Below are 27,761 nucleotides of genomic sequence, written 5' to 3' on the forward strand. Positions count from 1 at the left end.
GTTGTTGACAACATTGATCTTGACTGGTTATTGTTGATCCTTTTATTTATATGTATTTCGATTGTCATCCCAAGTTGCTCATAATTTTTATGATTGGTTGACAAATTGAATCGATTTTTTTTGTTGATTGATTGCTGATTGAACTGACTGCCAAGCTTCTAAAGATTCTCCGATCTCAATATTCTTTATGTCCAGGATTTCAACATTTTACCAGTTGAACGTGTATCCATAATTGTCTACGTGCATTAACAGCTCGTTGATGTTCATGCACGTATAGAAGAGAGTGTATATGAAGAGAGTGCCCACTTTGTTCAATATATTGTTTCTTGGAATTGGAGAAGTGTATTTTTTAGGTGTTTGGATTTTCTTTAGTTGAATAAGATTCATTTCAGTGATTTCCGTTGTTTATGCATTACACCTATTGAGAACGGTATCAATAATCTTTGCTGTAGTTCCTGATATATCTTACATATATAATATAAATATAGGCGACTTTTTAATCATTGAGATCCACCTGTGTGTATTCATACATAAATTAGGGATTCACATATCGAAATTGTTACTCCCATTTAGTTATTACAAATAACCATAATATTTATACTTCCTAATTTTATCCATATAAATTCTTATGCCAACAGTTCAGTTTATATTCCATTCCATTCTTAATACACTTAATCTTTGTAAAAAAAAGGAGATAATAACCAGACAAAGAGGGAATAACAAGGAGTTTACATTGCCATAGAAACGAATGCAGTGAAAGTAACATACTTTATTAAATCTAGATTTTTATTTCAATATCTAGAATTCTAATTTATGATCTCTTATTAAGTTCTTTTTCTGTTCTATTATTTGGTTTTTATTAACATTCACTGAAAATGATTTATGTAACATCCACTCTAAAAAAATTAATGTATTTCTTTGATTTATTTACGTAGAATATGGTTTTTTGTCCGTATTGTTTTTCCCATCCACCATTTGAATCAATGCCAAAATTATCCGGTTGTAATAGATGCCCTCATCCAACATGTCCACAATCAATGGAATCACTAGGAGTTGATGCATGCCCTGATTGTCCATATGGTATACTAGTTTTAGATGATTCTAATGCACCAAAATATCGTTTAAATTGTAATAGGTTAGTTGATTATTATTATGTAATTCTTTTTCGGAAAAAAAAATCATTTCACCTAAATGATACAAAATTCATTCTTATGAAGTTGGGATTTATCTTTATGATTATTATATTATTCGTAGTTTCAAACCATTCACTACGTGATGAAGTTTCACTAAACTCGCTACAATATTTGATTGTATATTTTTCTGGAAGTCATATTTCTTCACAACTGACTGAGCCAATTCAGTGAAGAAATGTGGTTCTATGTTGATGGACTTTGCATGTTTTTCACTTTATGTTTAACAGTACAGCTACTGTTTTTATAAATTGATTACTGATCAGTGTTTTGTCTTAGTCATTTTTGTTAATTGTAGTCTATTCATAAACCGATAAAAGTAGTAAATAAGCTTAGTAATAGTACACAGCATTCCAATGTATTATTCAAAGTATTTGAAATCATTCAACTAAAACCATGGACATGACTTCTGTGGTTATCGGTTACAGATATTTATGTGTTCCTTCATGAATTCAAGTTTTCGTTTCTAAAAACTGAGGTTATAGATATTTCTTTTAACTGTCATTTTTGATTGTGCTCTTTCGGTGCATCTTTAAGCACAGTTATGTGGTTTTTACAGTAGTTCCTTTTACTTATTGTGTACGTAAGCTTAAAGACCGATTTCAGTGTTTTTTGATGACTGCTTTTTTTCCATTTTCCACTAAAAACTTTGTTATTATTCTAACATATTGTGTGCTTTCTCTTTTTGTTTTTCTATAGATGTCCAACATTTCTGTCTATTTCTGACTCTGTAAAAAGTATGTCTGTCAAAAATGTTAGTTGTTCAGTATGTACAGCTATGCATCTTAACTTGAGATTTGATCCGGTATGTACAAACTGTATGTTTTTTTAAAAAAGAATCTTATTTTATTATACTCACCAGTTTAACATAAACTAAACTCGATAATTTTAAATCTTCCCCGATTGAAGTTGTCGACTAGTCTATCTATGCCTTTGGTGTATTGTGTTTGAAAAAGTACAATAATTCATCAGCAGTGTTTATTGAGTCCAATTATTCTAATAATTGGCTTCGATAACAAATAGAATGTACGATATATGCTCGGTAAAAAATTGTTCAAAATATGGAACAACTTGCAAAAATCGTCACAAGTTTAATCGTAGTTGTTGATCATAGCTGTTAGGCTTACTCATCTGTGAAGTTGCACTAGTTTTGCTAATAATAATTAATACATAGATATTCTTAAATGAAGACTTTTCGTATGATGGCTATTCGTCCATGGTATTATTGTAGTTATAAATTTTCAGGTTTCCGTAGTGCATTTAACCTGTGATTCGCAATTTATTATTATTTAGTGTATTTTATACCATTCGAGAAAGAGCAACTAGACGAAAGTTCTCTAAATAATCACAGGCGGTTCTGTTAAAATTTAAAATACATATCCGCTCTAGTTGCTACGATGGCATCAAAGAGCATATATATATATATATATAACTTTGGCACCGACTACCCTCCTTTTGCCTGTAGTGAAAATCTCACAATTACTGTTAATGTCCGAATGATAGTTGAAATAAAAGTGTGTATTTCAGTCAACTGAAATTTGACTAAGCTGAGTAAAAAACTTCTTTGTGTGATATCACTAAATAAGAAAAAATATCGCTGCTATTTAACCGCGTCCAAGTATGCTGAACCTGCATAGATAGTTGTATAGCTATTAAACTTCATAATGTAATAAACTGAACTGATAATATGATTGTCAGCATTTAAAATGCTCCTATTTTGTTTCCAGGGTAAAGTTCCTAATTCAAGCGAAAATAATTCTGAAAAGATTAACACTACATTCTCTGGATGTGCATTCTGTACAGAATCATTATGTTCATTATTCACCATTGTAAGAAAAAAGGAAACACCAAATAACCCTACTGTCAATTTACGTGGTTCACGCCATCATTCTGGAACCCGTCAACGAGGTGGTCGACGAGGGCGGAGTTTTCGATAAAATTTATAGACTATGAACTATATTGACGTCTGCTAACTAATACTTATGAACGTAATTCGTGTACATTGATAATTGTGATCATATTACACTGTACATAGTTATCGTCTTTGCTAATATAAATATATACATACATTAAAGCAGTTAATAATTTCATTAGTGTTCAAAAAGCAGATGTAAATTAGCTGTTAAGATACATTCAGAAGTTGGTATAAATAAACAAGCTAAGTAGTCTATGCCTACACCTTTAAGGTTTATCTAATTTCTCCCATCAAAATCCTGTTCTCATCTAGTTTTTTTTACTGAAAACTATCAAATTGTTATTTAAGTATCACAAAACGTTTTTGACAAATAAATGAAATAAAATTTTAATATTCTTAATAGAATAATTCACGTTGTTTGAATAGACTCAAATACTTTGCGAATAACATAATTTATTACCCACATAAATGGATTATTTTTTATACTAGTTTTATGTTTAAAATACACAACTGGAAACCTTAATATCAAAAAATGAGTTTTCAGTGATAAGACCTTATTTCAATAACTGTTAACTGATTATTTTGTTCATTTGTACTTCGGAATATATATTTATAAACCCTGGTTTTCAGCATACCACTTTCAACCAAAAACATCTTGATGTTATCACAAAGGCTATTTAGTTAAATCTTTGTTATTAACAGCGTAAAATTTGTACTGTCGATTTGTAGATTACTTGATTGATCCACAGTAAATTGCACAGTTACCCAACATTTACGTGATATTTCAGTAAAAGCTCAATATTTTGCATGTAAATTTCAGAATTGTTAAGGTTATTAAGATGTAAACTACTACGTGCTTAGTACGATAGAGCATTTAGAATAGTTATAAACTTTTCAAAAATACATTTTTATACGAAATAATTCAGTAGATTTGCATCTAATGATTTCAATGATTTTAAGTAAAGAACCTTTTTCTGCAGTAGATAGAACTGCATCAATAGATGTTTAAATAAATGGCTGATGTTGAACGATGTCTAAGTGTTTTAGGCACTGGACTTTTAATCGATGGGTCGCAAGTTAAAACCATTCCGCACTTCGACTTAGAACATCCGGGTAATATCACAAACTCTCATACAAAATTCTAGCTCAGAGGGGTTTGGTAAAGATGTTCTGATAGTCAGTTACAATTAGTTTATTTAAATGACCGATTATGTATTTATAACCAAACCAAAACATTCAAGAACTCACTAATCACTTTCTTCTGAATTCGGGGTAGTGCTTTGAATACAAGGGCACCTACCTTTCAGATCAATATAGTATCGTAAAACGGTTATGATATGACAATACTATATTCTCATTTTATCCAAACGATAGATTGTCCTTAACATATTGTTTTCTGATTATGACAATACATTTGTTTCGATACTACTTCGGAATTAATACATATATGCAACCCGACCAGTCTTTTGTTAATTTGGTCCATTAATAGAATTATCTATTCAATATAGAGTGTTTGATTTGAATAAATGAGAAACTGTATAAATATAAATTTATTAGTCAATGCACAAAACAATGTTTTTCTTAGAAAAAAAGTGAAAATATAAGTTAGCCATTTTGATCAAAATTAGCTTAAACTAGAAAGGAAAAAAATCTGTTTCATAATGTTGGCAAATATATATGACAATAATGACTTAGTTTAAATCATATAATAAAAAAATTACTGATCACTGGTGGGATGAATTAATGTATATATAATCGTAAATGAAATAAAAATATAAGACAAACTGACCGCTTAAGTCTCTTTGGAGAATGATGACGCAGTTAATATTCATTCATGGATGATGTTATCAAAAAAAGTCTTGTGTTAATGCTGATGATAGACGTCACCGTGTATTGTTCCCTAATAAGGGATAGGGAATTTATGTATTTTGAAAAGTTATGAAGCGAATGAATCAAATGTAAACAAAAAACCAAGCAATATTCAATGTTAATCAAATGAAAAGGTTAAAACAGAAAATAATTTTGTGTAATGCTGATTTGGTACGATGATGATGATAATGGTGATGAAGAAATTCCTGTAACATAAAGAAAAACTAATTAAATATCGTGATAGTTATATCGAGGTAAGCAGAGGGAGATGTACCTACTGTTCTTAGAAAGTGTATTCTTTTCATCTAGGAAATGAATTTTTAGATATTTATCAATACACTCAGTTTTACTGAAAAACTGTTATATCCTGTAGAGACTTATGAATGGTAACTTTGAGAACTATTTATGGACCAATATGATATGTATATTTCCTATTATATAATTGTTAAGTAACTAAAGTATCCATATACGTGGCCCTCTTATTATAAGCTTTATTTTGACTTATGAACTATTATTATACGATTTACGATTCTTGAGTTATCTCCAGTCCATTGATTACTGTTCAACCTATTCGCAGCCACATTTGGCCAAATCTTGTACAAATGTTACTTCCTATTTTATGGTACGATGTGGTCAGTTTGATTGATATATAAACCCAGTATGTTTGAGAATAATGATTCATATTGCAGAGGCTGTTATTGGTGTTCTGGACTTAACTGGCTGGGCTAGGCAGATAGCAGGACTGATAAGTACTCAAGACTGCTCATACGATTTTGTGTATCACTGAGCGATCGATAAATTCGCTGATCCCCAATTGGCGGTCTTTTAACTTCATATATATTAACAGGGCACTCAAGCAATCGATATAACAAAAACTTAAATAAATATAAATATTCTGGAAATCAAGTAGAATGATGTCTCAATTTACGTTGAAATATACGGAAAAATCATGTCCATTTACATACACATTTGATTGGTAGTAAAGATATAGAGAAAGATGAGTAAAAACCGGTTCGTACATCACCACAGAAACGAGGTTGGAATTCACTTTCAAGAAGAATACTTATACTGATTTACTGAATTTTCCACGAGTGATGAAACCACCAACTCAGTGCTTGGTTGCCGATTTGTAGCTGAGGGAGGTATATCGATTAAATCATCATACGTCATCTGATGTATATACGGCACACTAAGTGTACAATTTCGGCTATAGTAAGATTATACTGGAAAACACAAGTCGAAATCAATCCCTGTAAAAATCATCCGTTAGGTGAGCTTGTGTGAAAATTAGTAACCATTCATGAGACATGATAAATATTTGGAGGCCGTGAATATTACGATGCAATATTGATCATAATAGAGCGATTGGGGCAACGTAAATATAGATGGTCCCATGTTGTACATTTTCCCATCCGCTTAGATACATCATATTGAGAACGAATGACTTTTATACGTTTAGATTGTTTTTTGAATGGGATTCAAACTAGTCTTCTCACAGATCTATAGAATTATAAGTAGCAACAAATAACTCTATCTTTCTGTGTTTAAAAGCAGAGTACTGTCAAAGCACATAAAGAGCTTTTTCTAAAGCCAGTGAAATTAACTCACAATCTTTTGATACTGAATCATGGGTTACAGATACCCATTGTTCATTTTCTGATATAAGTTGATTAATTTCGTCACTACGAGCCAAACAGAAATCATTCACCTGAAATGTACACAGGCGAAAAATGTAATCATCTCTTGTTCAGTATCTTGATACATTAAAATATATACGTAGATATAATGGATTACCTACTCGTTTGTTTATCGTTAATCTCTACTGATAATGTCATCATTGAATCAAGGAAAAAAAAATGAGACGTGAACATTTTAAAGAAAATTGAGAATTATGCATATTAAATAGTTGTGTATTTACAGTCTACACTCTAAAAAACATGCATAACACAATACTTGCGATATTCTCATACAATTGAAGAAACACACAGCAGAATAATTACTAACAGAAACTTCATGACAAGAGATGGTTAAGTAGTGATGAGGAAATATCATTCTTTGTTTTATTTAGATAGGGATGAATCTAGATAAGGTCTAATGAAACACCCATAGGTACCTTCTGGTAGCATACTTAACATAATAAAGCACTTATAATAACCAAACTACAAAAATGTTTGACTTTCCAAAAAAGTTAAAGAATGAACGGAACTGTCAATTTGATGAGCTTACATCTTAGTTTTAGGTTTGCAATATGACCAATTGATCATTAATTTATATTGCATCAAAAAATCGCTGTAGTTATCATTGTATCTCAAGACTTAACACGAAATCAAGATCTTGATGAGATACTAGATTTCGATTTAACTAATTTGTTAGCTGTTTGTCATACTTATTAAGTTGTGATATGTGAAACCAACTGTAATAAATGTACAAACAACTCTAATCATTTAAATATGAGATGGCTTTCATTCAAAATGTACATAACTATAATATGCAAATCAATGGACCGAAGGACTTGAAATTTTCCGATGAAACAAGAATTATCAACACTAACGTAATGTTCAGTAACAGGTTCTGTAGATTGTTGGATTTTATTGAAAACATGCCGGTTCAGTGGTCAAGCATCAGCGAGCAAGACTGAAGTCCTTTGGTTTGATTTCCACAGTCAGGGTTGTGGATGCGCACTTGCGAAAAGTCCCATACTAAGACGAAATGGTCGTCCAGTACTTTAGGGTTCTCAATGGTGGACTAACTAAGATCAGTTCGTGATTTGAAAATTACTACAATCTCCACAAAATCCCCATACTAATAATATCTTGATATTTACTCGAGTTTGACTTATTGTACTGAAATACTGATTAAAACCTTGGTTATCTTATTTTCTCATCAAAACTAGTACACCTATCTTCTTATGTATCGATTTGTACTTTTTACCTGTTATTTGTTGTTGTGCCATCTTCTGCATTATGAGCATTGACTCACGAAATGCCTTAACTGGTTTAATATTTTCATGTATGCATTTAAATATTCCTGCATATTAGATAAAAGTCTGCTATGATTTCGCTGTTAACTACCCAGCTACTCTTATTTTTTAGTAGTCTTGGACACAACTTCACTCAATAAGTCACCAAATCAGAAGGCGGTTGAACAAGAATGCAATTATATTCCAAACAACAAGGCTGGATGCAAGTGGGAAGTACAATAAGAAAAACGTTAGTGTATTTGTAGCATTAACATAAGATGATTCTACAGTCTTTTCCAAGTATCTACTAGAACTGATTGGTTAGGAAATAGCCAATCAGCGTGCCCCGACATAATGATGCACGAAACATGCTTTAATCCAATCTGTATCCCGCTAACAGTCTAATCATGATTTAACTGAAAACATTAATGTTCGCTAATATGTGTTGTTCTAATTTTTACATTAGGGATCCCTAACATCATAAAGAACATTAAAGCGTTATTATTTAAAGTTTCAGACTATAAATTTCAGTTGTCTGATTGATTTCGAACAGGAAACTTCCAATTTTGTTTTATTTCCGACGAAGAAGAGTCAAGTAATCATATTGTAGGTCTCAATAATGTTTTAATGATAACGGTAAGCAACCTCATAAGTTAATGAGTCATATTCACTAACAGATCCCAGTATTTGTTAACTCCACTTCCACCACATCGTTTCATTGTATCAACATACATACAGAACTGTTTCATCAGTAAAGCTTTTTATTACTCTTCATTACAAATCGAATGGTTTGCATAAGTCACAGGTTAACTCCATACACAGAATTATGTCAATCGATAGTTCGGCCATTGCCAATATCTAATGCAAGATAACTACTGTTGTTGCTGTTATGTATAAATAATATAATTACCAAACATGATAAAAAGAACTTACCAACTGTAGTTCTTCATTGCAAATTTTTTCGAACTCCGAATGCCAATGTAAACTTTTCTCAACATCTTTACGTATACTTAAAAATAATTTACAAGCTTCTTGTAAAGTCGCTATCACACTATGCTGTCGATATTTGATAATTTGATTAAAATATGGTTCACATTTAATTCGTAGTTGAGATAATAAATTTCGTTGTTCATCCAAATTTTGATTGACACATATTCGTGCAGCGTCAACTTTATCACGAAATGTCTTAGATGTCACTTCATTATGATTTATTTCACCTTGGGTACGATACCATTTTGTTAGAGTATGAACTAATTAGAAATATTGTGAAAAAGAATAATTTCAAATTCTATTGAGATAGATAAGAACTAATTTGACTGAATGACTAAATAACAACAAACGTCCAGACCTGTGGTGCCTCAAACTATCCTATATCTCCAGTCTTGAGTAGCTGAAAAGACAAATTAACATTGAAGTACCTATTTGCCATTGATATAAATAATTATATAATGGGGAACACATAGATCTATCGAATCGTTAGCGGTGAGTATGAGAACCAGTTAAAACGAGTAAATTTTTCAAACTGTCTGGAAATCCGAAAATTTGTTTCTCCGAACATTTTCCGTCGAACATCCACTTATAATAATAACTTCACAGTTAAAAAATGATATTATAACGCTTTTATCAATAGGTTTCAGTTTTTCTTCAAATATGAACGAAGATATTCCATACGCTGAAACTAAGGGAGGAATTCATTTAATTAAAAGTAAGCAGTAAATTGGTGTGAGATACGAACTTTAAACGTCTAAAACACATCACTCAGATCTTTATCACTGACTAAGTTTGGAGCTTTTTACTCTTCGTATACTATTTTCCACCCAGTTATGATTGATAGGCACGAATTAATTTTATCTCTTCACTAGGATCACTTACAAGGATTAGCTAGTATCAACCTCTGGTAAAGATGATCTTCAAACGAGGCACTTTCTAAACATACTTACTTAGGCCTATTACCCCCAATGGAGCGTAGGCCGCTACGGTGTAAAATATTAAAAAAATAACCGTTGTTCTTCAATAGCATGCAGAAAATCTTTATACACAATCAAAGTTCACTATCTGTAAACTAAAGGTTTTCATATTGAAAATTACATAAAATGCTGAATTAGTTAACTAATAGTGAAGGGTTACTGCTTTTGTAAACGATTGGAAATACTTCATAATGAACGCTAATTTAACCACAGGTTTCTATTTTTAACACCTTTCCAACAATCACTTGCAAAAGTAATGACAAGATTTATCTTGGATTGAGTTGAATCTTCAGTCTAATGAGTTGCTAAAATTCACTCAAAATGCGACCTTTCAAGTGAACAAACGATTATTAATTTGGATATCATCAATAAATCGTTTACACGTTAGGTAAATATACAGTTCTTTCATTTATACTGTGAACTAGATAAATGTAAACGTTTACAATAATTAAAATAAAACAATTGATAATTTACCAAAATTTGGCGGTAGACAAACTAAATCCCACATTTTTATTACATCATCACGTTGATGCTTATTCATAATAAGTTCATCCCATATACGAATTAAATCTTTACGTAAATTTTCAATTTCTTCTATTACTTCAATTTCTTTAGGTTCAAAATTTGATTGAATATATACTAAAAGTTCATTTTTAGACATGTCCAATGGTTGAAAATTCACTTCATGTTGTTTAAATAATGCTATTACATCATAGTCTTTTTCAGAAACCTATAAACAAAGAAAATATAAGAATAATAAACAATAATGAGGGGTAACTTACAACAGAAATATGACATAAAGAGCTATAACACAACTAGATGAGACATATAAATAATTTATCTAAAGAATTAAATGGAAAACACTGAGAATTAACCACAGATGATTTGATAAACATAGAAATTCTATAAACAAAACATATTCATTTAGACAAAAACAATTCAGTCAACTGTTTTCAAATACAAATAGATACGAATCAAAATGAAATAAGAATTGGAAAAATCATGCTATCAGATTATGTTGTATATATACATCAGTGAAACGGTGGCAGATATTATTCAGCAACAGAATGATAGGCATTTTCAAATTCTAGTTACCCTGTAATTAAAAATTTATTAAAATTGATTTCCAGGATTCCTTTTGCAATCATATGGGAAGAAACCTTTTGAGAATACTGTTGTTTTGTTAGATGAAAAGAGACAATTAGCAAATATACATATAGACGTACCAGTTGAACAGACAAGCGTATTTTGTCGACTTTTTCACGAAAACATGAATTCAGTTTCTCTGATGGTTCACGACATAAAATATTGGTATAACCAGTTCTAAAAGCAATATCATTGCTTTCCTCCTTACGTAACATTTCTTCTATCTGGTGTAGAGAAAAGATTTTAAAATAAGTATAAATGAAGCCCAGGAGTCTAAAGAAGATAACAAATATGTATACAAACAGAAATATCAACAAAGCATGAACGAGAAAATTTCACAAAAATACTACTGTTGGTAAAATATATAATTATAACGAATTTGATAAACATCATAGTGATAGGAAGTGGTTAAAATAGAAGATAACAGTTTAGTCCATTTATGAATGAAACTGAAAATTTCCCATTCTAGATTTTGATACATGCTGCTACACAGTATGCATAATCTTATTAGTGAATTTATTTTGGAGTCACACTGATCCGTATAAATCGTCAAACAATTTTCGAGTCAGCTACAAACGTATATACGAAGAGCTTTATTTATATTTAATGACAGTTGATCGAAGTCAGAGGATAGTTGCCTGCTGATTTTCCTAATTTTCAGTGAGACATCATGGAGACCATTAGTACTTGCTTAGGACTAGTTTACCGTTCATACAAATCTCCTTTTATTATTATGTCAATAAACTCAGTTATATCACATTTAGAAACCACAAATAAGTTTACTTGATAATGGCGTTTTTCTAACATCATAGTTATACAACACAAATTATTCTTTTAGTGATTAACAATAACTGCTAGATATCTTTGCATAAATAATGGACTAAAGAGAAAATGAATAAACTCATTTTCACTCGAAATCCAGGGACTCATAGACATGACCCTTACATAGACACTCAAAGAATTTTTATACACAGTTCACTGACATCTGCTGTCTACTAGAAACAATCTAGTATTCTTTGTGAAAGATTTAAGATTTTCGTGGCATATTTGATGAGGTTTCCTGTGATCTTCCTATATCTTATACTTTTAACAACTACGTTCTATGCCCGTAAAGCAAAAGGGTAATAAGACTACTGCACAGTACGCTTTACTCTGAATGAAAGTTTAGAATTTTTGCTCAGTTAGACAATACTATGCTAGCTGGTGAATACTATGAATATATTCAGTGTTTAAGCTGATATTTTGTCCAAAAATGAACTAACAAGACCCATGCTACATCTTCTAAAGGTGAAGAGAAAGGTATATTCATTTACCCAGTTGTTCATTAGTAACATAGACGACAATAGAGACTGGTTTAAGCACATCGTCACGCTGAAGAGGAATGAAAATCACGCTCTCCGACACCCGAGCTGTGAATCCCAATAACTAGAATGATTCCTCACATGTTCATGGTTCTAGATCCAACATTTTTAGCTAAAAAAAATCACTATTGTATTTGGTATTAAATAGGATTGTTGAGTGCTCTACCACGTTAAAACATACAAACACACAAGTGATTAATCATTTCGCCTCGATTATTTCGTTATTTTAATGTCTATATGAAAGAATACAATAGTGTTGCATGAAACCAACATAATATGGTTATTTTCATACAACTGGTTTTTTGGTAGTTCATTCAACAGTAGGAGAGTTCTTTAAGACAATATTTACAGAAGAATTTTATAACAATCGTAATCTAGTCTAACTCTTTTGGAAAGATTTGTAACGGAGTTGGATGATGAGCAAATATCATATCATAGTACAATCCTAGCCATAAATCTGCATTTTTAGATCTTCATTACAGTGTACCAATCTTAAGTATAACAGTAGAATGACTCAATCTTATCTATTCAATAGACGAATTTTCAATACAATGAGACCAGAAAGAAAAAACATCCCATTTAGCATACTTCATGTGGATATTAATTGTGAGTCGACCTGAATAATACGTGAAGTCATCACTTATATGTACAATCATATTGATGACTTTAAAATTTGTAGTTGTATTTCTTAATGTAAATAACTTTATAGTTAATCTCCTTAAAAGTAAATCAAGTGTTTATTTTGGATCAGAGTTCGATTCACATATTGATTACATGCACATTGTGATCACGATTCTATTACTTGTAATAAAATTTTACACGGACAGACTTTTCGGACTGTAATAAAGACGTTTTTATCACCCAAGTGAATTTTTCCGATGGAGTAACATTACATCTACCCTAGACCAACAGACTCAACATCGAAAAAGGCGATATGCGCTGTTTGAATGCAACTAACAAGAAGAGAGTGTTCATGCTTGTTAGGATATTCACAAGAATATCCCAAAAATTATCTCGAATGTAAAATGGTATGTTTTCAGACTCTTCACATAATTCGCATGTTATTTCCTATTGGCCATTATTTACAGTGTCCTAACTATGACTTTCATGTGTCGTTTCCCTATTGGTCAATTTTGAGTCGTCCTAATTATAACCTTTACGTGTCCTTCCTTTCCATTGGTTACTGATAATAGTCATCGTAACTGTATAAATATGCCTTGTCTGTAAACCATTTTTGTTCTGCTGCTGACCCCATAAACAATTCTCATTTAACGGCTGTGTTCTGATTTATTGGAGCTGGGGAACGGTATTGGGGTCGAACTAGGATATCTGAATTCGGTCAATCGGTAGAATTCCGTGTAGTCCTATCGCAATACACTATATTTCGCGTTATAGCAATGCTCAACAACATCAATTCCACAGGCAAAAAATATTACAATCAAGTATTTAAATTCACTTAGTATTACTTGTTTGAATCTTCCCATTGATGTTTAGGACTGCAACTGGTCAGTCTCTTATTGGCATATGTGCATACTGTGCGTATTGCCTCGATATAGCCTTATTTCAGAAGCATTGTAGGCAAAGATGGATAGTAGCTAGCAGTGGAATCCAGGACGCGCGTTTCGTCCTATTTGGGACTCGTCAGCTGGATGTACCTGAATCTCAGAGTTGATGTTCACTCTGGGACTCGAAACCAGTACCTTTCGCTTCAAACGCCATCGCGTTATCCACTCAGCTACTGAGTCCTGAGGACGAAACGTGCGTCCTGGATTCCACTGCTAGCCACTATCCATCTTTGCTTACAATCAAACATTTATTTTTCTAAAAGTGGATAAAATTAATACCTCTGCAAGAGTTTTGAAGCGTTCTCCAGCTAATGGCTTCAGTGAATGAACTTTACGTCTCAAATTTTCTACTCCACCAGATTGATGAAACTTGACAAATTCTTTTAATAATGCTTCGCAAATCAGTTCAAATACACTGAGTTCCAACGAACGTGGGAAATTGTGTTGATTCATTTCACTGAAGGAATCAAACAAAAAGTAATGATAAGGAAAAAGTGTTTAATTTTTTCTTCACAAATTTAAGTTTCTTACATCAAAATGATGAATAAAATCAAGCTAATTAAGCTTAATGGGTCGATAGCTTGACAAGGTTTCACAATACTATTGAATAAATTCATTAAAATACATGAATACAATATGAAAAAGATTGTTCAAAGCAAAAATTGATAAATATTAGTCGCATAAAAATGTTACAAAACAAAATAACTTTTGAGGGTCAATTAGTAAAAACAAGGAACAAAACTGTTTGTGTACCAATATATTGACTGAACTTAACAAATGATCATAAAAGCTATTATCAAACCTAGGCTGACTGTACGTTCAAGGATAAGAGAATAGAAATTAAAACAACGACTATTGATTTGGTATAGTTTTAAATTTTCGGCGGTATTTATTCACTTTGAACAGCTTTCCTTGTTATTTATAGAAAGTAACTTAGATGGTAAAATAAACGTTTATTTTTGTCAAATGGCTCACAATGAAAAGAACAAAAATTAGTTTAGAAGTAGATTGTATGATTCAGTAATTTTAGTATTAGAAGCTTGATATACCAAAGTTTTAAAGATAAGTCAATAAGTAACAGCCATGTAGCAGACAAAATAGTTAAGTTACAATAACACGACAGGTAACTGTAAACCAGAGTTTGGTACTACATTATACATTACTCATTTTGTCATTATTGTTTACGATCGATGGGAATTCGGTTAAACTACATGATTCTTCTGAAATAGGATAAGAGCAACAGTACAACCCACCAGTAGCATACAGTTTCAAAAATTTATCTAATGGTGTCACAGAGAGCGAATGTAAGGATAATGTTTGTGATAAACAAGATAGCCATACCACCTAAGTAGGTGAAAATATTATGTTCGTCATTTACTAAGTAAATATTTATTTTCTTGTCTTCAAGTCACAGTTTTTGTGAGAGCTGATGGTACTACCCGATATTCCATGAGAAGCAACTGAAGGTACTTCGAACATGGGACCTATGGATTGAGAGATAAATGTCGTATTCACCAACATATAGCTTTTAGAAAATCTCAAAGTAAATATAGCTTCCCACTCTTGCAACATAACAGTTTCAAGGTAATGGGAAAACTGGTTTGCTTAAACTTTCTTACTGGTTTACTGGTATTTGAAACGAAGAGAATAACTGTGTTATAGTGTTAAAGAATAAATGCAAAATTATGAGAAACTGTGTAACAGTACAACATACAGGAAATTAGTATGGGGTATTTGTGCACGGTAAATGACAACCTGTTACAGAAGAAGAGCCGGAAGGATAAATTCGTCTATCGATTCTACATCGGACTGAGGTTCCTTGAAATATCTGAGTTTCTTATTTAACCACGTATTCTGTTGATTAAGCCTTGTACCAATATTTGTTTTAGAAATGCAAAGATTCAAAGGAGCATAATCAGGTGCGGCTACGATAGTAAAGTGACAACAAAGTATAGTGGAGATTGTATATTCCGTACTTTATTAGTTAAATATTTGCAAAGAAATCAATATTACAACTTAGAATATAAATAAGAAGTTTTCATCAATTTTTTCTTAGGATAATCATCAATCTGAAGCGGACTCCGTGTTTAACATAACCGTTAACAATAACACTGGTCTACTTTACTAAATGAATTAATTATACCACTAGGTGTAACACATCTTACCATACACAAAATAATAAGACCACTGTCAATATAAACATACTGATTACTTGAAAAGTGGTAAATCAGAATAACAGTGTACCTTTCAAGAATTGTATCAGCATTCTTCAATTTAGAAAATTCTGAATTGATGATTGCAGTCCGTGTATCATTTGCTATAATTAGAGCTTCAAGGACGGGAAATGGGACCAACATTTCAAAAATATCACCTGAATCAGAAGGAAGTAAGGGTATTTGAAACATTTCTTTTGTTATAATATCGTTTGTTAAAACAGAAGCAGGTTGAGATTCACCACTTATTTCAGTCTCATTAACAGTTTGAAACGTTTCAGACCAACGACGAGATGAAAGACTACGTGTGAATTTAGAGACTAGAAGTGTGCTAGATTCCTGTTGAGCGGAAACAAATGTAAATAGAAAATCAAGAAAAGTTAATGATAATTATTCTGGACTTAGATTATACACTGGGCAGGCCCAGTGAATAAAGACATCCATACTAAGTGTAAAATAGATATGATATTTGACAAAGTAGATTGCAAAAGTTAAGGAAAGCTTTGGTGCTAACAAGTCTTCAAGGTAAATAATCAATACTTGGTACTGAACTACTTACTTAATGTACTCAGCAAACTGATATTTAACAATACGTTTGCCATATCTAAACTAAAAATAAAGAATTAATACATTAGCACGACTTCCAAGTATTTTATCCAAAGTCTCTAACCACGGATTACGATGATTGTACAAATCCCAAACAAGAAGTCTGCACCTCCTGACATGACTTAAGCCAATGATTACTGACTGTACGAACCAATGCTATGTTTTAGTTTGGTGGCCCCTAGATTTCCTTCAACCCACTTAAATGCCAATTAAGATTGAGTGTCTATATGGGGGGAGGAAGGGAGTGGATAAAGTATGTCCCAATCACCTCGGCCAATGAACATTCACAGCCTCATCAAACTATATGTCATCCTTATCTTATACTCTAAGCCTAACTAGGTCAGTGGCTGCAACTCAACACTCTCAAGGCATCAGCGACCGAATACTAATAACTTACACATGTTCCCATCCTGTTAAAACCATGTTGCCCCCAAATGCCCTGGTACGGCCGAGAGTGGGGAGAGTCCGCTCTCCCTCTCCAAATGCTCTCACATGGCCACGCGGATATATAGCCTCTGTCAGGGAAGTCCTACTCACTGCCTTCTCGTGGCACTACTGTTGTTTACGAAATTGAGAGGATGAAAAGCGAATGTCCGGCGCTTTAACCGGGTTGGTGGACACGGAAAGTTCACCTAGGGGAGTTGGAAAACCCTGATTCCAAACCATAGTGCACACGGGCTCCAGTATCCTGAAGGAACAAATGGCGTACGAACCAATCGTTGGTCACCGGCTACCATGGGACTGCATCTCCTTACGATGCTTCACTGACTTGTGGACTGGACCTTCAGGTCAAAGGCTCGGGATGTGGCCCCCTAATAAAACCACCTGCTTCAGTTCGGGCACCTGGGCAGTATCACAGCCCTCACACAAATCAAATGAGATTTGTGAGGCGCATATTTATCTGGTGCTTCCTTGTACCAATATTAATGTGTTTAAATAATAAATAATAATAATAAAACCATGTTCTAGAAAGATGAATAAACAGAAAGAGGACTATAGGGTTTTTGATCAGAAAAAAGATCACTAATTTCCGTCTGAACACTTGAATTCAAGTAGTGTTTTAAGGCAGTACATTATTAAAGCGGAAACAACTTTAAATATTGATTTATTTTTATTCACAACCTTTAAAAACAAACAAATTTATGTTAAATTTTTAAAAATTAATACTAAAATCAAAAAATAAAAGTTCCTAAATATCCATGACTTCAAAATAAACAAGAATATTGATATTATGAACTTCGGAAACTTGCTGCTTTATTTTTTAAACAACAGAATTTATCGAAATTATTACCTTAGTATCCCTTTTACGCCTTAGCTTCTCGTCACCCAAATAAGTAGTAGCCAGAATGCTGTAATAATTCTGTTTAGTTTTAATAACACGATACCAGTCCTAAATAAATAATAATAGTGTGAAAAATGAATAAACGTACCTCTGGTACGGATTTAATGATATCTTCATCTTGAAGACAACTGGAAATCATGGAAAATGAATCCAAACACTTCTTGTACAATTTATTAATGTGGTTGACAATTCGTCGATATTCAGGTTCATCTTAAGTGGAGTTCGAAAGAAACAATAAGAGAGATCAGTGAATACTTTGCTTTCTTAAACATATGCTAGTTTTACAAATATTAAGAATCATTGTATATAGAAATACTAGTTAAGGTGAAGAAAGAATAGTCTTGAAAACTATAAAACATTGAAAACTAATGTATTCTAAACGACGTATTTGATATTGTCTCCCGTCAGTCTAATGTGAAACCAATAGCAAACGTAAATACAGTTCGCGAGCATTTGTCTTTCTCTAGAGGAACATACTGTCGAAACACAATCAAGTAACCTTTCTTCAGAAATATATTCGCTAATCACCATAGTACAATTAAAGAAAAGACAATCTCCAACTTTCCAGTTAGTTAAAATTAAGCTGAAGAAGGATCATCATGTTAGAACAATTACAGACCGATATTTTAATTGAGTGCACCCCTTTTTGAAATCAGTTATAACAATATCATAACACTGCGTCCATGAAAATTGTAAGAAAAGAGTAGTAAACATTAAAATTAAACTTAATTAATATTATAGACTAACAGACCTAAGAGAGTGGGTGAATACCTTAAATATTCCCGATAATGTTAGATCGAACAATGAGCCGTCATTTCAATTGACCACATCAGTCAAGAGTGATTTCAATTGTTGATTCCCACCCAACCGTTCCATATATACGTTTTTATAGATAATTAATTATTATACATGATAATACAGAAAAGTACTAAATGACGAATAGTTACTTATGTAGTTTTATTTGACGTAGATATGTAGTCCTTATAATCAGTCAGTATTCTTGAGTGCTGTTAGAGGTATGAGAGCGGTTATCACTTCCCACTTGCCTACACCGTGGAAAGGTTCTTCTAGAGGTACCTGAAAAAGGAAATTGGATTAGAAGTGGTCTTAGTAACCTGAGAGTGTGACCGCAGTGCCAAACAGACAACTGTTTGAGCCGGTCACAAACGAACTTTTTGTGTTAGCTCCGTACTTGTTGGAACCTTGATGCCGGAGACAGATATCCTTAGGATAAGGCGAGGTGTGCATTTTTAGGTTCGATCTTTTCTAACCCCACCCCTTCTTGTGGGAAGGCAGCATCACTGTTACGCTGGTTGTCTGAAGAAAACACTTTACTGCCGTAACACCACTGTACAGTCAGCAGTACGACTTCGCCTTATGACACCTTGGGATTGCTGTTTTTAGTCTTACTGTTCTTCAACCGACCTGTCTGGCATGTTAGGACCTTGAGGAACGATTGTCCCAGCCAGTATAGCTCGATTGGTTCATCACAATAGACAAGTCCGAACACCACGTCAAGGTAGTAGCAATGGTCAGGAGTTCTTATAATACTTTTGCAAAATACAGAAATAAATAGTATACATCATTTGCCGAGTGCACAATTATTTACTCGGCTTCGAGTTACATACTTTGTAACGGCTAGCGATGACAACCAGTTACCCGAGTCGCAATGAAGGACGGACTGGAATTTGGGTATTAATTGTTGAACTTTAAATAATTTAACCTCTGAAATATAACACACCGGAATAATGGAACAAAACATGCTCGTTTTGTCACAAACGTAAATGGAATGATATTTTAACTTACGATTTATTCGGTATCACGAACAGTTCTTCTAAGATGTGCAAAATTGTTAATTTATATTATACAAATCTCTACCAGCTAGCTGCTTTCAAATTTTGTTAGCAGCTATGTGAAATTTGCGAGGGATTTAAATTAGATATGTAAATAAAAACCTATGTATTCCGAATTCTTCGACGGTCAGGTTCGGACGTACAAAAATTAATATATCAGTGATTGAAAATAGCTAGTGGTTCAGCCTAGAAGTAATTGCAAAGTTGAAACTGTGACTATTATTTACCCGAAATAGTTCTAAAAGAACATTCGGAGTTAAGTGACAAAGTATAACGACTAAATAACTATACAAGATGAACAAACAGATAATCTAAGAGGTTAGCTACTTTTTGTCAAACGAATTTTCGTAGAGCGATTAGTTAGGAATTTTCACACTACTGTATTTATTTGTCTGGTTTACAGTGAAATTTTCTTACGACTTGGAATTAATTTATAGAAACTGTGCTAAATTTAGGAACGTAGGACAAAATGAGCGCCATTACAGCTAAGACACCACCTGGCAATATTGTAATCATATTTTTACAAGACAAGGAAAAAAATAAAGGAAACGTTTTGCTTATCATATTGATTTTAGACATTGTTAGCGGGACATAGATTGGATTAAAGCATGTTTCATGCATGACGGTGTTGCTGCGCGCTGATTGGCTAATTCTAAACCGATCAGCCCGGGCATATTATTGGAGAAAAATCTAGAGGCTTCTTATGTATATACTATAAATATATGAACGTTATTCAAATCAGTGATTGCTGTTCACTTATCATTATTATTTTGAATACAATTTCATTCCTGTTCAAAGTGTTCTGATTTTGGGGTCTTGTCGAGTGTTATCGTATAAGAATACTAAGCAATAGGAATAGCTGGGTCGTTTATATAACTAAATACAATTATAAAAGACATACTGTCAGATTTAAGGATTTCCCTAAAAAAGACCTCAGAAACTTTTAAATTTTTTTGCAAAGAGAAACATGAGCAAACTGATTACCGTTTCGAAGTCGAAGAAAGTTGCATTCATTCGCTTGTGCAATCATAACGTCACTGAATACAGACAGCACCTCTTGAGTCATATCATTAGAGGATTGCTCCGTATGTGATGCAAGATAATCGAAGGCCTCAGCAGCTACCTAGAAATATAGTTTATATTTTCTAAATGTACTATTATAAATAAAAAGATAGAATGAAATGCTTGTGAAAAAATGAAGTTACATTAAGTCACATTCGTTGATGGAAAAGCTCAGTGTTCCAGTTGGCACAAAACAACAAAAATAAAAATCGAAAAAAGACTGGATACAAGGAAAAGGAGATCGATTTTCAATTATGTTGCTTGATACTATGTACTGCTTTTTTGACACGTTACGTACTTAACGCAAAAACTTGAAATTTCCTAGCAGATGAGGACTAGATCTCCTCCATCACCCTTTAACCTCCTAATTGATAAACAAAAACATAATGTTTATGAGTACATTTTTAAACTAGGCGTGTGTTGTACGTGCATAAGCGTTTACTGTAAATAATCAAAATTTGCAGTGGACTTCTTTCATGTCCAGAAATTACTCGTGAATCAAATTCACTTTCTTAGATGACTACAAATGTATGGATGTCCAAACTACATCGAAGTTTTTAGTCATTTATAATTAGTGTATGAACATACTGGGTGAACTACTGATCATGTTTTCAGCTTACCTAAGAAAAAAGCAATTGCACTCCCTTATTCATACTTATTGATTATTTAGTAAACTGTCGCTTTTAATTGAAATGAGATACATTTTTCTGTTACCAGTTTTCCTGATTACAAACATAGATTCTAGAAAATAATTCTAAACACGAACATGAGTGTTTATTAGGTTTTTGCATCAGTAAAGTTCCCAAGACACACCTAGTGCACTATTGTGGTGTATGCTACTTATATTTGCAGATATAAATAGTATGTACCAGCCCCGACCGTTGCTGCTACCTTGACGTGGTGTTCGGACTTGTCTATTGTGATGAACCAATCGAGCTATACTGGCTGGGACAATCGTTCCTCAAGGTCCTAACATGCCAGACAGGTCGGTTGAAGAACAGTAAGACTAAAAACAGCAATCCCAATCCTTGTTCATGAACGATGCTTCCCAGGTGCGTGAAAGATTCCAGGTCTTCCAGGGTTTTCCATCAAGTGTGATTGGGTCGGTGTTCTCTGTGTTGTATTTGAGGATCTTGCTTTTTCTTTTGTGTATGTTGAGGCCTATTGATGCAGAGACTGCTGCTACACTAGTTGTCTTCGTCTGTATTTGTTCGTGTGTATGAGATGGGAGGTCCAGGTCATCCGCGAAGTCCAAATCATCTAGTTGATTCTGAGATGTCCATTGTATTCCGTGCTTCCTGTCAGATGTCGAAGCCTTCATAATCCAGTCAATCATCAGAAGAAAGAGGAAGGGAGAGAGTAGACAGTCATATAGAAAAGTTTACTTAGTGTTCTCTTGTCCACACTGTCAAACGCCTTCTCATAGTCAATGAAATTGATGTATAGTGACGAGTTCCACTCAATTGATTGCTTCACGATGATCCGTAGTGTAGCGACTTTGTCTGTTCTTGACCGATCCTTACGGAATCCAGCCTGTTGATCTCGAAGTAGGAAGTCTCCTGAATCTTTCATCCAGTTCAGCAACACTGTTGAAAACTGTTCCTGCTACTGATAACAGTGTGATGCTTCTGTAATTCTCACATTTACTCAGACCTCCTTTCTTTGATATCTTAATGAGGTATCCTTCTTTACAGTCTGTCTATGGCACTTGTTCTTCCTCCCGAATCTTCTTGAATAGAAGGAGAAGCATGTTTGCAGTTACTTCAATGTCTGACCTCAGTGCTTCAGCTGGTATATTGTCAGGTCCTGCCGCTTTCACGCTCTGGATTTGTCTGATGGCCATCTTGAATTCTTCGATCGTTGGTGAAGTGACATCTATAAAAAAGTCTGTAGGTGTTGCTTTGGTGATACAAATATGATCTATCTGGTTCTCTGTGGTGTGGTCCAGTGAGATCCATGTAGCTTTGTGTATGAGTTTGTGTGGAAATATTGTGCTACCTATAACCAGTTTGTTGAATGCACATAGATTTGCAGTCTCTCCCCATTTTCATTTCTCTCTCCTAGTCCATGTCGTCCAATTATATCTTTATATCCTGTGTTTTTCAGTCCGACTTTAGCATTTAGATCTCCCATCAGGATGGTCAGGTCCTTTCTTAAGCACTTAGCTATGATTGATTGCAGCCTCCCATAAAACTGATCTTTAATGTCGTCGTTGCTATCATTTGTGGGTGCATAACATTGGGTAACATTCATTGTGATCCCCTTCTTCTTTGTTTTGAATGATGCTTTGATAACTCTAGACCCATAAGATTCCCGTCCTACAAGTGCATTTCATGCTTCTTCGCACAGCATTAGAGCAACTCCATGAGTGTGTGGAGCATTTTCCTCCTCGTGACCAGAGTAAAGCAGCATCTCTCCCGTATCTAGCCTTTGCTGTCTAGCTTGTGTCCAATGGGTTCCGCTGATTCCAATTATTGCCACCTTGCATCTCCTCATTGCCATTGCTATTTGACTGGTCTTCCCTGTCTCCCACATTATCCGGACGTTCCATGTACCTATAAAGAGTGTTACTCTGGTTGTTAGAAGGGGCATCGGCCTCGTGACTTCCGAAGAATCTCCGCTTTCATCATGAGGCATCATAATTCTTCCTTCAACTCCCAGGGCAGAGTTTAGATGGTTTGAATTATTTTACTGGTTAGCGCCTTTTTGACGAGTTAGTTTTCTACGGAATGAGGTCGCTAACCCCATGCCAAACCCTCCTCCTTTACCCGGGCTTGGGACAGGCAGTAACTCTAGAAGAGCTACAGGCGGAGTTTGAGAGTTAGGGGCGGCCAAACCAAAACATGGCATCAGTACTTGATGTCACTAACTTCTAGTCTGAGCCATGTCGGTAGATGTAGACTACTTGGTTGGGGTCCGCGTGACTATTATAACCAATGGTTGGAGACTGCGTGATATGGTTCAGAATCGATCACAATGGCATAGCTGTATACACTTTCTGTCTTCCCTTAAACTATGAGAATAAAATTGCTTCATGTCTTTCTTTCCTCCTTATACACAATCTTTCTTTTATATATTACCACCATTCAGTAAACTACTTCTATGAATTCGGTGTTCATCTTGTTGTGCTAATGAGGTATGGCAACTTGGACCGATGCATATGTGTGCCTGGTCCTACGTTGTAGCTGACTGAATGCATGTACCACCAGTCGGAAGTGGAATAACTGCGAGAAGAAGAATTAGAAGATTGAAATGAAGAGAAGCGAGAAGGAAACTGAAGGCAATCAAGACAACAACAGGAACGACGGAACAATAAATCTTGTAAGAGACAATCCAAAGATGTATGATTTTCATATTTTACTAAACCACTGTGTAGTTGTGCATCAAGGAACAATTGGTCTTCCCCACTTGAGTTCTCATCCACTACAAGATTATCGACAGCCTAGTACCAACAACAATATCTTTTTATTAATCTTGTAGTATTTTAACAGTTGAATTCATGAGTCGATGTACGCTAGACCACTATTGAAAACCTGGAATAGTTGGACAGCCGTTTCGTCCAAGTATGGAACTACTCATCGGTGGGCATCCACTGTCCCGCATGAGGGACCCAAACGCATGGCTTTCGGTCTCAAGCGTGAACGCTAAACCTCTAGACTGCTGATCTGGCATCCAACCGTGTTTATGTCTAGCTTCAATTGATCCATGAACTTGCACAACCCTTCATTAATTGTCCGAGGTGGATAACATTTTGCGCGCAAGACCGAGGGTTGTGCGTTCGAGTTCCGTGTGTGGAACCATGAATGCGCACTGAGGAGTTTCGTACTAGGGCGAAACGTCCAACTAGTGCCTCAAGGTTTTCAATGGTGATCTAGCTTAGACTGACTTGTAAATTCAACTTCTGGTAGGACGAGACGTAAATACGTTAAAATCCATGCACGCAAGCAAATCTATAAAAATTCTGTAATACCTTACTTAGCAAATATACTCTGTCGAACAGGCTGTTAGAGTTAACGAAGTCAGTAACCTGTATTCTAACGCATGTCTCAAATTTGATACGTTGTACAGACTCAGATTTTTTTCGCCTTCTCTTATCATTTCCTTTTTGTTTTTTGGTACAAAAACTTTTTGAAATACCTCGTACCAAAATATTATATTGAATAAAGTCATTAATAATAATAATAATAATACAATCTCTACAAACCCCCATAAAGACAATTCTGCTGGTTTTTCTAAATTATTATCGTAGTTCGTTTGCTATATCTCTGGATTACACTACCGTTCACTTGGTTGAGTTCGAGAAAAACAATTACGTACAGTAAGAGCCATTAGGACTTTTTCTGGCGAATGATTTACAGTGACTGGACTAGTGTTCATTTATGAATTTGTTAATTCTAGAGTCCATCACCAGAACAAGTCTAGGTAACTACTGGTTGATAGAAGATTCAAAATGCTTGAAAAAAAATTATGCATACTAAGTAGACTTCTAAAGAACTGAAGATGTACTTTCGATCCAGGATAATAATTATCCTGTTACTCAACGCCAATTTTACATTTCAGTGAAGAATCCTCAACACAAAAAAAAATGAAATACTGTAACTAACTTTTTGGTAAAATATATCATCCCATACATAATAATAAGGTAAAGCAAGTAGTTAAAATTTCTGCAAAATCAGTTTAATGAGCGCTGTAAGGGTAACCCTCCGGTAGTCAGCTGTTTTAAAAGTAGGCCGAACACAAACAATAAAACAAAGCCAGTTGCACAAGACACTTCTTGTGGTTCACTTATTCATGGGAATCATTACAGTACTTTTCTATGAATATCCACCGTGTATAAGGGTCAGAACAACAAAACATAATTAGCAAATCAAATGTTTCCTGATATACGTGATTTTATGGAAGATGTTTTTTTAATGTTTAATAAACTTAATACATACTTCATTCAACTTTCCTGTGTATATGTGTCAATGATTAACACTAAAGGATACTCGGTAAAGATCATAAATACAAATGAGCTGTATGCACATAAACAAACAGGGATTAATTAAATATATCTAGTGATTTTCAATAACCTACCTTGTAGCTCGAAATAGCCTTCAATAACGAATGTTCACAGTTTAAATCGTATGTTTTAGCCAAATTGGAGTGAGCGGCAGCATAACAAAAGATTATATTCGCTTGCTCGAAGTTAAAAGAGTAGTGTTCTAAAAGAAATGTAACAACAAATCAGAGAAGAGACAATTTTACTTGAATAGTTTTTGTGCCATATATCACTCCAATTCCAATGGATGCCTAGATCTTCTGATGTATTGAGTCGCTTTTCTAAACTCCATAATACATTATGATATCTGTATAAATGATGAATAAAAAACGAAGATGAATGGATGTTTGTCAATATGACAATGAAAGTTCTAATCACATCAGAGTGCACAATTCAGAATAATTTGAAGACCAAATACTGGAGGTCGAACTCTAGTACATAGATCTTGAATACGATCATAAGTTGCAAAAAGTCGTAAGTGAACCAACGGAACATGATTACATTTAGTATCTACAGTACTTTTATCATAACATCTAGTGATTGTATGTTAGTAATCAGTGGACTTGAAGTAAGGATCGATTGGTGACCGACTATAAATTATTTGTCTTATCCAAAGAACTGTCATTAACAGGACAGTTATATAAATGTGGATATTTCCATCATTATAAGAACATTGAGGCACAAAATACTTACCCATCCAGGTTGAAATTCTGATCACTGAAGATGTGAAAAAGCGGCTTGCGGTAGTAAAACGTAACTAGGTTATCTGGTGTCATAATTAAACAAAGTTATCCAGTACATTTCTGATACAAAAGTTTTGTTCGAATGATTTAGAAACAGGAGCAATTTGAGAGGGCGATTCTGTGGATTCGAAATCTTCAGTATTATTATTGGCCAATACTGCTTTAGGAACCAGTACATGTATAAAAAACATTGTCCTCGACCCTAATTTTATGTAAATAATAGACGATCATGTGATAAACTAGTCCCAACACTCAAAATTAGTAGACCTATAGAGCCTATGGTATCAAGACGTTGAGACCACCGGTAAATCTATTTTTAAAAATCGTTATCTTCAACTATATATATATATATGACGACAATAAACCAATGGGATTGTACACAATAGTGATATAGTAAGAATATTGATCAAAACGTAGAAGCCATTGTAATGCAAGCCGAATAATACAAAAAACGTGAACAAATTAAGTGGAAACTCACAACGCAAGTGACTGAATTCGACTGCCTAGATCTTCATTGCGTCCAAAACAGGCGTCGTAGCGAAGCACACTGAACTTTTTTAGGGATTCAATACACTGCGTAGCAACAGATTCCCCAAACTTCCCAGTTATGAACTTTTTTAGTGGTGTTATTACGTCAACTTCAGTAGACAATTTTAACGGAACACATAAAAATGTCATCGTTGAACAGGTGATCACCGACCTTGATGAAAGAAAGTCGACCTTTACGTTACAAAACATCAATATTGAACACTGTCCTATTTAAGAAAAAATCATCAAATTCTCGGAAAAATAACTTGTCAACAGTGCAGTTCTCTATTCTGAAAACTATATTTGTGATAAACTGATAAAATGAGGGCTAAATATTCAAATACTCTTCAACAAAAGAATCTTTGACCTAATGGACGTGGGCGCATATTGTCTCTGCACCT

At 33.8% G+C, this 27,761-nt stretch overlaps 2 protein-coding genes across 2 annotated transcripts in view; one reads left to right on the forward strand and one right to left on the reverse strand.

Annotated features, from left to right (window-relative positions):
• The window catches only part of Smp_169790 (putative prokaryotic DNA topoisomerase), a gene marked incomplete at its 5' end in the record, with an annotated part of 40,921 nt that extends 37,663 nt beyond the window's left edge, over positions 1–3,258 (forward strand). The window contains 3 exons of the mRNA XM_018799436.1: positions 936–1,135; positions 1,890–1,995; positions 2,918–3,258. Coding sequence (XP_018651225.1) covers positions 936–1,135; positions 1,890–1,995; positions 2,918–3,127 — 516 coding nt within the window. The 3' untranslated portion in view covers positions 3,128–3,258. The remainder of the gene's footprint in view (positions 1–935; positions 1,136–1,889; positions 1,996–2,917) is intronic.
• Positions 3,259–4,643: 1,385 nt separating this feature from the next.
• On the reverse strand, positions 4,644–27,510 carry Smp_087580 (pcd6 interacting protein-related; the record flags this gene model as incomplete). The annotated part of the gene is made up of 13 exons (XM_018799437.1): positions 4,644–5,180; positions 6,583–6,682; positions 8,867–9,183; positions 10,375–10,630; positions 11,127–11,270; positions 14,252–14,429; positions 16,217–16,524; positions 18,083–18,181; positions 18,222–18,343; positions 20,971–21,109; positions 26,125–26,252; positions 26,296–26,396; positions 27,311–27,510. Coding segments are annotated over 13 exons (2,094 nt in total). The 3' UTR covers positions 4,644–5,178.
• Between the last annotated feature and the right edge of the window lie 251 nt (positions 27,511–27,761).

Source organism: Schistosoma mansoni, chromosome 3 (assembly GCF_000237925.1).
Source record: "Schistosoma mansoni strain Puerto Rico chromosome 3, complete genome".
Classification (NCBI taxonomy): Eukaryota; Metazoa; Platyhelminthes; class Trematoda; order Strigeidida; family Schistosomatidae; genus Schistosoma; species Schistosoma mansoni.